This window comes from Ailuropoda melanoleuca, chromosome 6 (genome assembly GCF_002007445.2).
Source record: "Ailuropoda melanoleuca isolate Jingjing chromosome 6, ASM200744v2, whole genome shotgun sequence".
Lineage (NCBI taxonomy): Eukaryota > Metazoa > Chordata > Mammalia > Carnivora > Ursidae > Ailuropoda > Ailuropoda melanoleuca.
The window spans coordinates 92,870,373-92,883,604 of record NC_048223.1 but is presented as its reverse complement, the minus strand read 5'-3'; the positions used below and the strand labels follow the sequence as shown (position 1 = coordinate 92,883,604).

The 13,232-nt window shown below is 40.6% G+C and overlaps 1 protein-coding gene across 1 annotated transcript; it reads right to left on the bottom strand.

Annotated features, from left to right (window-relative positions):
* Nucleotides 1-1,584: 1,584 nt before the first annotated feature.
* Nucleotides 1,585-13,226, bottom strand: IFIT5 (interferon induced protein with tetratricopeptide repeats 5). Its single transcript, XM_011222406.3, has 2 exons — nt 13,181-13,226; nt 1,585-6,037 (listed from the first exon to the last, which is right to left on the bottom strand). Exons 1-2 carry the CDS (start codon nt 13,183-13,185, stop codon nt 4,594-4,596), a joined length of 1,449 nt encoding a protein of 482 aa, XP_011220708.1. The 5' UTR covers nt 13,186-13,226; the 3' UTR covers nt 1,585-4,593.
* Between the last annotated feature and the right edge of the window lie 6 nt (nt 13,227-13,232).

Sequence of the window (13,232 nt, the reverse complement as noted above, 5' to 3'; positions counted from 1 at the left end):
ACTCCCAGACCTCACCCCTAGAGGTTCTGGCTTAGTCTGTGGTGGTGGGACCTGGGATTTTGATTTTGAAAGAGCTTAACCAGTGACCTAACTTAGGGTTAGGATTGTGAACCACTGATACAACGGAGAGAGAGTGGACTATTAATTAGGTCAGATCTGGTTTAAATTCTAGTCCCCCCATTTAGTAGCTTAGTAGTTATGTGATTTTCAGAATGTTACTTAACTTCTCTGAGCCTGGCTCTATTCATTTGCAGTGTTGAGATGGTTAAATAAGGTGACACACTAAAGCCCCTAATACAGGGAATACAAAGCAGTATTTTTACATGGGCCTTTGCCATCACAGAATATATATATGCTAACCTCATGGGTAATCTGGTTTAGTCCTTCAATGTCCAGATCCTTCCATACCTACTTTTATCCTCTACCTTTGCCACCTTGAATTTGAACTAGTCCTGTTCAAGGCCTGGAGACCTCACAGCAGCTGGTGAGTAAGCTGGTAACGGCTTTTTCAGGGGTTGCTCAGCTTTACTGGATATAGGTCATTATTTCAGTTAACACGATCATCTTTGGTACTTCAGACCAAAGGCCAGATTCACAGGCCATAATGCCTCTGGTTTTATTTTCTGAAGTTGTCTGAATTACAGTTGGTAGCCATCACTACAAGGTGAGTATGACTTCTTCCCTCCATCTTCCATACGCTACCCCCTTACCAGGCTGCCCTCTATGATGCTGAGGTGGAGAGGAGATCTGAAGGAATAAAAAAGAGGAATAAGAGAACCAGACTAAACAGACGACCTAAAATCCCAACAGAAAAGTTTACCAGGGGCTTCAGTGTTAAGAGTGACTCTAGCTCCTTTTTGAAATATTTTACTTGCTACGGAGAACTGTATGGAGTGGGGGAAGGTATTAATTTGAATCTATATACCTTTGGTGTTTTGGCTCTCAGTAACCAATACCAGTTTTCTCGATAATTTCACCCCTGCCCTTACAATCCATATGCTTCCAGGGAACTTTCTTCCTATTCCTTGCTTTCAGGGCCAGCTAGGTATCTCAGGCCTAACTAATGAACATGAGAACTTCCTCCCTGGCCATGACTGACTTGAGAATAGTATGTAACCTAAGGTGGTCTTATCGGACAGCAAACTCGGACTTTTTAGGTGGCTGGGGAGCAGATATGTTCTTTTCCACTGCATTAGGACAAGAGTACATGTGGCAGCTATCTTAGTATCACAAAGATGGAGCTTTCTCTGAATGGAGCCAAATTTGATCAGAGCTCAGTAGAGAGTGATTTTGTCTTGCTCAAACTGCTTAAACAAGATTAGGTCTTGCTTGAAAACAAGATTTATGGGGTGCCTGGATGGCTCAGTCAGTTAAGCGTCTGCTTTGGCAAAGGTCATGATCCTCGATCCCTGGGATTGAGCCCTACATTGGGCCCCCTGCTCAGTGGGGAGCCTACTTTTCCCTCTCCCTTTCCCCTCCGCTTGTTCTCTTAAATAAATAAAAAAAATAAAGTCTTTAAACAAACAAAACAAAAAAACCCCAAGATTTATTTTTGTTACTATTATAAAGACAACTTAAGTTAGGTTTTCCATCATCTGTGGTGTTATTTGCAATGATTAGCATTTTATATACAAACTTTTTCTCAACTTCTTTAAGAGGTACATGTTATCTGAATTGAAGTGCTGAATGCTACCAAGTGACATAAAACACTTTAAAAATAAATGCTCAGGTACAGAATGTGGAAAACATGCCTTAAAATGGCATGTGTGGAAAAACCAACACATGGGTAGATACCAAGGAGAAATTTTGATTTTGGCTACATTAATAGAAGTATAGTTTACAGAAAAAAGAAGGATCATTCTACCATAGTCCTAAAACTTCACTTTGGGTATTAAGTTAACCTCTCAGCACAAACCACTAGCAAAGGACAAAGACACTTTGGAGAGAACTAAAATTGACCACAATGGAGATGGGGATGGGGTGAAAGAAAATAGCATGTTTAACTTAAAAGAATTTTTAGGGGACATAGAGCAATTTTCTTCAAATACTTTTAAGACATGTATAGTAGACATTTGGTTTTTGGCTACTCAGTATCACTTGATTAACAATAATAGCCACTGATATATATTTGGTGACTCACTTATCCCTTTAAATTTATCTGAAACTAGTACTGCGTCTGGACTATTAAATTACAACAGCCATTACATTCTCATTTTTGCTTAGGTCAGTTTGAGATGGGTTTTCTGCCATTTGCAACTAAGAGTTCTGATATAAAATATCACCTCTCAAAAGAATTAGATCTTTCAGGTCCCTAAAGACAGCCCAATATGTGTAAACTTCAGGCCAAAAGTCTTCAGTTAAATGGAAGGAACAAATTTCTAAGAATAAGGACTATCTGAAGATGAAATTATCATTTAGGAAGGTAATTCAAGCTCTAAGTTTTGATGGTTAATTGATAAAGGTGAACAAACTCTGAGGTCTTTTTTAAAACCAAGGCTCTATGAAATTATCTCTAAATAGTTTAAAATTTTAGGAAGACAAGCCCAATTAGTGACAAGCCCAATTACCGACTAATTTTAGTTCAGTATTTTATAGAGTTGTATTTTCATATGCTGATTTTATACTTTCTTATATATTGGTATGTTATAATATCTAGTGAATTTTAAAGTCACTTAATAGACTTTAAAGTCTAAATATTTAAATAGAGGCTTACAGCTATATTATTGTTTTGATATCATACTGTATTATATTGTGTGTGAATTTCCTACTTGGGAACACAACCTTAATTACAACATTATTCCCAACAGGGGAAAAGAATTTGCCGCGAAATGTGACAAATGCTTCTACTGATAGGTCAGGACTTCAGTCCTGAATTTCTGAACTTAAGTAAAAATCATTCCCTTCCCCATTCTTCCTTCTTGAATAAACAAATGAAATGAGCAAAATAAACAAAAACAGCAGGGACTTAAGTAAAACAAACATTTTTAAAAATTTAATTTATGAAATACATTGCAGTATGGATGTATGTTTGAATATGCATAGAAAAAATATCTAGAAGGATACATACTAAATTGTTAACAGGTTACCATGAGGGTATAGAATTAGGGAAGGGTGAGGGGGATGCTCTTACTTTTAAACTCATATGCTTCTGTTATGTTTGAAATTTTACAATGAGAATTCATTACTTTTATAATAACACAACCATAATAGAAAAAAAATTTTTAAACAGTAACAAAAAGTAAAAAACACACAAACATGTATACAGTAGTTTTAAGAGCTACATTAGAGGTATGGAGAATTAAATCACATGGCACACTTTTCCACTAATACTGTGGTGGTAAATATAATTGTGTAGTCTATAATCAAAGAAACAACATTAGAGAAACTACTTTTAGCAACATCCCAATTAAAAATGTCCCCTGGGATAAGAGCCCTTAAACAGTGACCTTTCAAGATGGATAAATCAAAACTGAAAGCAAGGCTTAACTATTCCTAGGATCTATAGGAAAACATTTCAATCTGAAAACTTCAGACAAAAGAAAAAGATTCACAGAAGTAACTCTGGAATACTAAAACAGTTAACCAACCAAAGGCCAGAAATTGGGAGTATGAGAACAATCCAGTCCAGACCTAAAACCAAATCACAGAAACTTGGTAATCTAGGGATATAGGTTAAGGACATCTGTTTTACCCATTTGTTTATCATTTCTCCCAATTTCTCAATTGGCCTGCTTTCTATTTCAATGAGTTTAACCTAAACACAACTGGAATTTTAAAGGGAAGGAATAAAATTAATTTCATCTAGATTAGTTTAGGTTCATTCCTCTTGTTAAAAGAACCAGAGAAATGTGAGACGTGATTTTCGATTATTCATTTTTTCCCTCACAACTATTTCTAGCTACTTACTGAACATTTTGGGAAATAATACTTGTGATTTCTCATGGGTCCCTTAAGTTCTGTATTTGAAGAAATCTTTTTTTTTTTCCTATTCTAGTTTTTTCTCCTTTTATTGAAGTCACCACAGATGACAAGCTTTTTATTATTATGAACTTTTTTCTTTCAACAAAGAGGATTCTTTAGGTGACTATCAGGTTGATGGTTAAATATTCTCATCAAAGTCAGAACATCTGTTACTGGAAGGGTCCATCTTTTGCAAGCTACATAGTTAAGAGCTTAACTAATATAATTCTGCACTCCCGAAAGAGTATTCCTGACCTAGGTGTCAGGGTTTATGCAGAATTATACTCACTGTGTAAGTAATATGGAAAATTTGACAAAATTTAATCAAAAATTATTATAAATAACAGAGATAAAGGGTATAAAGTCATAATGGCCATACCATTTTTAAAAGTTACAATAGCTGAACTGTTTCTGTTTCTCAATGGATTATATTAGTTTAATTTTTAAAAAAAAAGAAAACAGCAAAACAGTCAGTCATCATTACGTATATATAAAATATTTAGCATGATGCTTGGTACATAACCACTCAAAAAAATTGGCTCTATAACGAACAATGGATTAAAATAACAAACAAAAAAATATAATGACCCAAATGGAGAGAAAAACTTAGAACTCATTTCCTAAAGTATGTATTTAAATAGAAAGTCGAAGCTCACAGAGAGCAGTAAGGAATTCTTCATTTTCTGGATCTACCTTTTGGGCCCTCTCATAGTACTCAGCAGCTTGCCTCTTTTCTCCTTCCAGCTTGTAAACAAACCCTAGGGCACTTAAACTCTGCACATCTGAACCATTGTGACTGAGTCTCTTGATAGCCAATTTTTTCAGAGCACTTGTCAATTTGGTGCGTAGGGATGACCGGTCTTTGACCTTTAAGGCTTCTAAATAATGGTGGATAGCAGTACTTTCTGATTTACGGTGAAATTCTTGAAAGCGGCCATAGTGATAGTGGATCTGATGTTTGTGATCATCAGTTATGTTCTCCAGACGAAGGGCTTTCTGGAAAACGTCTTCAGCATTGCTATACTGGCCTCCCTCAGCATACATGTTGGCCAGATCCGTATAGGCAAATGCAAACATAGAATCCTTTTCCACAGCTGCTTTGAAATGAAATATAGCAGATGTAATCAGCTCATCAACTTTCAGTTTATCCTTTCCTTTAGGTCTGTTGCGTGTGGCCTTCTTGATCTGGATCATTTGTGCCCTGTAGCAAAGTCCCATCTGGTGATGCAGGAAAGAAGAGGTTGGTGTCACCTCCAAGGCCTTTTTCAAAAGTTCCAGAGCTTTGTCCCAGGAATTTTTTCTCCTGTAGAATTTGGCTGCATAACGAAGGACATATGGTTGGGATGATATTTGGTCCAGGATTTCTTCAATATACCTTTCCCCTTCAGCTTCTGCATGTACATCTTGAAGCTTTAGTGCCAGAAAAACCTTAATGTAGGAGTTATCTGGGTTCAGGGTAACAGCTTTCCTCAGAGGGCCCAGGGAAAAGCTCTTTATAGACCCTTCCCTGTCAGAATCATCCAGCCGATACACTGTGATGGCATAGCCGATGTTAAATTCTGGATTGTCAGGTTCGGCTTCCAAAGCCTTCTCAAAAGCCGCTTTAGCCTTTTGGTAATACTTTCCTCCAAATTTCAAGAGTGCCCATCCTTTTTCACAGTCAATCTCAGGACGCTCCAACTTGTAGTTAGAAGGACTGGACAATTTCTTGCAAACGTTCCCTATCTTGTCTACATACTTCTGAGATTCTTTGAGCTGGTCCATGTGGTAATATACCCACGCATAGTTTCCCCAAGTAACCAGACTTCGTATTTCCTCTTTGTCTGAGTGTTCTTGCCGGATTATTTCTTCTGCTTGTTCCAGGCACTCTAGAGCATCTTTATTTTGGCCTTTTAGGTGTTTCACATAGGCCAACAGGTTATAAAGAGTGAGTCTGGATTTTGTGGTAAGAAATTCAAGCTGTTGCCCAATTGTATCTTCCACATCAAACAGATCAATGTCTTCCTTAAGTAAATTCCATGTAAAGTGACATTCTAACTCCAACAGAATGGCCTTCAAGGAGTCTTTAGGAATTTCACTGTCAAAGATAAAATCTCTTTTAATTTTCAAGAAATGAAGGAAATAATCAATCTTTAAACTTAAATACTGGTTTTTGTTTAACAACAATTCTACCTTTTTTTGATCTTACAGTTCAAGCACTAGTCCCCTATATCTTTATACTGGTTTCCTTGGTACAGAGTTAAAGTCTAGAAATATTCTCATAATTTATTGCAAAAGCAGTTTGGAGAGATGACAGGGTTCTCTATGTCACAGGATATCTATTTCCTTTTGGCAGTCACTAACCCACGAGTACCTCCAATCTTTACAGAGGGGAATTTAAAATGTTTTATTTACTTGCCTTGAAAATTAATAGTAATAAATATATACACAGTCAATAATTAATATAAAAATTCCATTTCTACATTATGAGTAGGAAGGGGGAGAAGGGGTGAGAAATAAGAAAAAGGAATACACTGAAGGGGACACAGAAGTCACACTAATATATTATTTTTGCAGAGGAAGAAAGGAAGGGAAAGAGGGAGGAAAGAAGAGAGGAGGAAGAAAGGAAAGAAGGAAACCCCACAGAGAGAAAAGGCACAGAAATGGATAGTAACTGGTATACCAAGAGATGGGGAAAAGCATTAAGTTTGAGACATATAAAAGGAGAGTAACAGATTTCCAGAAAGATGGGGGAAAGGCACAAGGAAATTTAGTAAGCTTAACAGATTTCATATAAGTGCCACATCCTTCTGACCTCTGGGGTTGTGGGCAACAATAGCTAATACCTATTATTACCTTATCATTGCTCTTAAAATTCACTTCACAAATATTTGTTGAGCTCCCTTTGTGCAAGGCGCAGTGTAATCTCTGCAGGACACATTGGAAACACTATCTCTGAAACTAGGAAGATGAAGGGGGAAGGAAGGGCAAGGAAATATTTATTCATTACTGAGACCATTTTATGTGCAAGGTCTTCTAAATAACCCTGGGTATGTAACTGAACAAGCCACAGCCCTGCTTCTACAGAGCTTATAAGTAAACAATTACAATTCAGCATAAAGTTCCATGGAAGTGACCCAGGAAGTGTACATAGTCCAGTGCTGTAGACATCTGTGGTTTTTACTTGGTGAGGACCCCTTCTTTTGGTTTCCATTTCTGGAACATCCTCTCCCTCTACTCTCAGTCCGTGTGATTTGAAATGGACTGTCTACCATTTTAGTCTGGGAAGTGCACATGATATTCTAGCCATTCCCTGGTCCCAGTGATTTATTCAGAGATAGTCCAATTAAACTATATTTTTGCTGAAATGGGACTTTGATGAAACTATCTTCCTTCCTTCTAAAAATTTTAAGTTGGTAGAGTATAAGCTTGGGTTTGCTGGTGCCATCTTTCCAACTCAGGGAGAGTCTGCCTGCCTGAGAAGAATCTAATTTAGAGGAAAGCAGAGCTTAGGAAGAAAAATAAACTTTTGTAGAAAGGGGCAGTTGAAGTAAGATCTCAACAATGAAATGGAGGCAATCGTAAAAGATCTGAGGGCAGAATGGTCTAAGTCACTGCTTCTCATCCAGGGTGCCTTTGCTCCCTAGGGAATATCTGGTAATATGTGGAGATAATTTTGGCTATCACCACTGGAGGAATGCTACTAGCATCTACTGGGCAGGCCAGGGATGCTGCTAAATACCCTACAATGCACAGGTCAGTCCCGATAACAATGACTTAACAGCCCGAAATGTCAATAATGTTGAGACTGAGGAACCCTGGGCTGAGAGACCAGCGAGTGCAAAGACCCTGATATGAGAACAAACTTGGTGTGTTCAGGGGACAGAAGGGAGAAGAGTGTGGCTGAAGCATAGTAAAGAGGAATAGCAGAAGATGAAGTATAGTTGTAGGCAGGGACAGATGATGCAGGGTTCGGTAGTCCATGATAAGGAACATAAATTTTACCCTAATTGCAATGGGAAATCACTGGGGGAAACTTTTTAAGTAGGAAAATGATAATGTTTGGTGTAAGTTTTAAAAAATCCCTCTGGCTGCTGTGAGGAGAATAGACAATCGAGGGTCAAGAGAGGAAGTTGGGAAACTGACAGGGAAGCTATCTGTTCAACCAAGATTTACTGAGAGGTACAATGTAGAGGGCACTGTTCTAGGTGCTGGGATACAGCGATGAACAAAAGAGAAAAAACACCCTGACTTCATGTAGCTTATATTCTAATAGGGCAGTGGGGTGTGCCAAGAAAAGATTTAAAAATAAATAAAATATAGAGTATGTAAAATGGTGATACAGAAAAAAATAAAGCAGAAAAGGAGAAAAAAATGGGAAGTTGGCAGGGGGTTTGAGAGGTGGTTAAAATTTATAAAGAGCATGGCCAGAGCAAATCTCCCTAAAAGAGACATGAAGCTGCTGTTGAGGAAATCCAAGGAGAGATGATGCAAGCTTACAGTGTGGTTGTAGTGGAAGGTTGGTGAGAACTGGATTGGTTATATTTGAGGCAGACTTGACAGGTCTTTCTAATGGACTGGGCGTGGGGAGGGCCAGAAGGAAAAGAGAGAATCCAGGATGATTCCTATGCTTCTGACTTGAGGAAGTGAATGGATAAATCAAGAGGACTATTTGGAAATGTTAATTTTGAGATGTCTATTACACATTCAAGTGAAGATGCCAAGTATGAGGTTGGGTATTCATGAATGGAACACTGGGAATGAGGAGGAGTGAAGTCAGAACTAAGGATATAAAATCAGGAGTCATCGACATGCAGATGGACTTTAAAACCACAAGATCTAGAATGAAATTACCTAAGGAGTGAGGATAGACAGAGAAGAAGGTCAAAAAATAAGCTGTAAGGCACTCCAAGTCAAGTAGACTAGAAGGACCAGGAAAGGAGGCAAAGAAAGAACAATCAGTGAGGGCCTGGAAAACTAAGAAATCTGGTATCAGTGGAAGCCTAAGAAAGTAAATGTTTACTTTAAGAAAGAGAGATGAATATTCAATGTGTAAAATGATTCTAAGAGATTGAATAATTGAGGACAAAGAAGAGATAACTGTTTTGGCAGCAGTAAAGCTGTGGCGGACCATGGTAAGTGTTTTGGCAGGAGTAAAGCCGTAGGGATGAAAACATGACTGGAGGGTGCCTGGGGGGCTCTGTCGGTTAAGCGTCTGCCTTTGGCTCGGATCATGATCTTGGGGTCCCAGGACGGAGTCCCGCATTGGGCTCCCTGTTCAGTGGGGAGTCTGCTTCTCCCTCTCCCTCTGCTTGTACCCACACACCCCCCCCCCGCTCTATTTCTCTCTCAAGTAAATATATAAAATCTGGAATGGGTTGAGGGGATAATGTGAGGTACAGAAGTGGATATGGGGAATAGAGGCCACTCTTTCAAGGAATTGTACTAAGAAGGAAATAGAGAAATAGAGCTATATCTGGAAGTAGGCAGGGGGAAATGTCAAAATAATTTTTAATCATGATATTTTTAATAATTTAATGATATGCCAATAGGAATGATCCAGTAGTAAGGGAGAAAATGATGTTTGTGGGAGAGAGGAGGGGATAACTGCAAGAAAGATGGTACATGAAGCTGAAGCAAAGCTATCAATGTTAATATTCAAATCTTTATCTCCAGCCTCAAACTCCTAACCATGGTTGCTATCCCTTTTGTCATCCAGCCCACGTCTACTTCTCTAGCCTCATTTTGTACAACTTTCCTTTCACTCCCTGCACTCCAGCAAATACAGGCCTTTAAAAAAAATTGCTATTTCTTCTGCCAAGTATGTATCTACTTCAGGGCATCTGCATGGGCTTTTTATTCCCTCAACAAGAGAGTTCCAGGGCTTACTTATTCTCACAATTCTGGTCTTGGCTCAAATATCAGCTCTTCAAAGGGGTGTACCCCACCTTGCCAGTCATCCTAAAGTCTAGTCTATCACATTTCCCTTTCTGTATAGAACTTACATCAATATATGGTGGGAGTTGGGAAGGAGGAAAAGAGTGCTTTAAGTCAAATATTAGATTGAGGTTTTATTTATTTTTTTTTAAAGATTTTATTTATTNACAGAGATAGAGACACCCAGAGAGAGAGGGAACACAAGCAGGGGGAGTGGGAGAGGAAGAAGCAGGCTCATAGCAGAGGAGCCTGATGTGGGGCTCGATCCCATAACGCCGGTCACGCCCTGAGCCGAAGGCAGACGCCTAACCGCTGTGCCACCCAGGCGCCCCTAGACTGAGGTTTTAACCTGAATCAGACAGAGTCTTTAGGAACTGGAAAGGGGCTGTCCTAATAGCCAAAAGTGACAGAAGAGTTACAGAACTGAATTAACTGCACAATTACTAGTAGTGATTGAAAAAATAAAAACATTTCATATTTATAACCTAATCTCTGATCTCTCCCCTGAATTCCAGACTTAGTGAATTTTTAGTTCACACCTTCAGTTAGAAGTTCAACTGGCATCTCAAATAAACATATGCAATCCAGAAATCTGGATTCCTTGAGCTTGTTCCTCCCTCAATCTTTATTGGCACCTCTTAGTTCCACAGGCCAAATAATCCAGGAGTAATGTGATTCCTCTTCTCTCTCAACCTCTCATCCAATCCAATTGAAGTCCTGTTAAATCTAACACCCAGATAAATCTCAAGCCCATACACTTTCCTCCACTTCTACTCCTGTTTTATTAGTCTAAACGACAATTACCCTTCCTTTGAGCTGGGGCAAAAATTTGGTCTCCCAGCTTTGGCTCTTGATCCCCTCAGAATCCTACTAAACTTTTGAAAATGTTAACCAGATGATGTCAGTCTCCTGCTTAAATCTCTCAGTGGCTTCCCAATACCCTTAGGTATTAATCCAGCCCTTGCCACGTCCTACAAGTCCTTAAAGGACGTGGCCTTATCTATCTGTCCAACCTTTTCTCCTCCTACTCTCATCTTCATTCACTGTGCTTTGGACATATTAACTTTCCTATCTTGAACATATCAAGTTCAAGGACTTTTATACCTGTTGTTTTTACTCTTAGAATGTTCTGCTCCTAAATCTTTGCATGACTAGCTCTTTCTTGTAACTCAGCTCCAACGTTCTCTACCCAGGAGGCTACCCGTAGCAGAAATATCTAAAATAGCCCCCTCCATTCTAGGTCACTCTCTTAGGCCATTACATTATTTTATTTTCCTTGTAGCTCTTAATGATTTCTGAATTGTGTTATTTACTCAATTATCTATTGTCTCTTTATTTCCCCCATTTAAATGTAAGCCCCATAAGAATAGAGACCTTGTTTTGATTATATATTTTTCACCACTGTGTCCCCAGCACTGTGTCCCATTAACCTATTATTCCAGGCAGTTAATAGAAGCTCAATAAATAAATATTTGTTGAATGAATACAATTGTATACTGGCAGTTTCTGGCACGTCCAGCCCAGAGATATAGGCTTAGCATAAAAAGTATCTGGATACCGGATGAGGGAATTCTTACTAGTTTTTCACCGCCTGCTAATGGCTCCAAACTTTCTTCCATTTCAGTTTTCCCTATCCCACTTGTCTTTATATTTTGGCATACTCTCTGTCTGGCTTCATGTTTGGATTTTGAAAGTAAGTTTTGGACTGTTTCCCATGGTCCTGACTGGGAAACCCGGTATGAGTGTCCTTTGGTAGTTGTTCCTTTCTCCAGTGTAACTGCACCAAAATCATGGGCAAGACATCCCCTTAACAGCCTGCTCAGATCCATGGCAAATGGGCTTACCACACCCCTGCCCATACATACAGTAAAATGAACATCTGTTTCTGTTGCGAAAGTTACACCAACCCAGCTCAAGGACAATGAGTAGGGCTGTCTCAGGTAGTATGAATGTGGTTTTGAGACCTCAAAGGGATATTCAGTCAGTCACTGAAGTGCCTTGCCCAGATTCTGCGGAATTTATGCACAACTGGATGCCATGAGAAGTTTTACTTTTTAAAATTTGCTTAATTTGTAAACTCTGTCTCTGTGCAGCTGGCAGAGAAAGGCTATTATGTCTGAAGAGGCAACATTTATCTTTAGGAAATTTGAGGGTTTTTGCCAGGAAGGAGCAGTCTTTCACTGTCCTTGGGAGACAGTCCCCAAGTGGGGTCCACCGTTCTTCCAGCCCATCCTGCATACCATACAGTGTGCCCCCCTTTTCTTCCTCATTTCTTCAGGCACCTTCCTGATACCTTCTTCCCTTCTTACAGATGTTAGAAGTGAAGCACTTACTAAATTTCTTTTTTACCTAAAAACATTTGCAAATATTACGTACTAAGCAATCAACTAACCCCACAGTCCTAAGATTTGGAGGTCATTAATTTGTATGGATGAGAAACAGACTCACGAAGTTTAAACAACTTTGCTTTGGGTCACCCCACTAGTAGGTGCTCAGACAGAGTTGAGAAGAAAGGGTTATCTGCCTCAGGAGCTGTCTTATCCTCTCATCCCTCACTTACTAACTGCGGACGGTTCACTCATCACGCACAGGGCAGGGTGCCAGCCCCTGGGGATACAAAGCGGGTGAGAAAAGGACCCCACTACCACAAGGCAGTAAAGGAGACAGAAGAGGACACCCCCCACCACCATCAAAATAGCGGATTGGGCGGAATAGTTAAGAATCTGGACGCAGTACAAAGGCCGCTCACAGGAAGGGAAGAACTCAGACCCAGAAATCGGAAAGGCAAAATGGCAGGAGCCGACCTCGGTGACAACTGGAGGGCTGCGGCCACATCGTGTCTGCCCACATCGGGGGAATGGCAGCTGGCGTCCGGTAAGGGGAGGAAGGCGACGAGCCTCAGGAGACCCGTGCCACGTAGAAGCCGCCCGGAATGGCCCCGGGGGCGGCCGCCAACCAAGCACGGTCGCCGCCGCCGCCGAGAAGAGCCTCAGGGAGCGGGCAGGGTCCCGGGTCGCGTCGCCTGGCCCCCCGGCCCGACAGTCCCGACCACTGACTCCCGGGAGGGTCGGGGCTCCGGGGAAGCGCGCGCTCGGCTACCCTCCCCGCCAGGCCCGACTCCAGATGCCCGGGATCCGGACAGGGCTCTCGAGGAGCGCCCCAAACCCGACGCCCGGCTGCCGGGCGCGAGGGGCTCGGCCCCATGAAGGGCCGCGGCGCTGTACTGGCAACGGAATAAAAGAAAAACATCGGCTTGAAACAAAGGCCTCCGCGGTCTAGGGGCAGAAGCGGGGGAAGCCCTTACCTCATGGTGGCTGGGCGCTGCGGGCAGCCCCGGGAGGCGGCAGTCCCCTCGG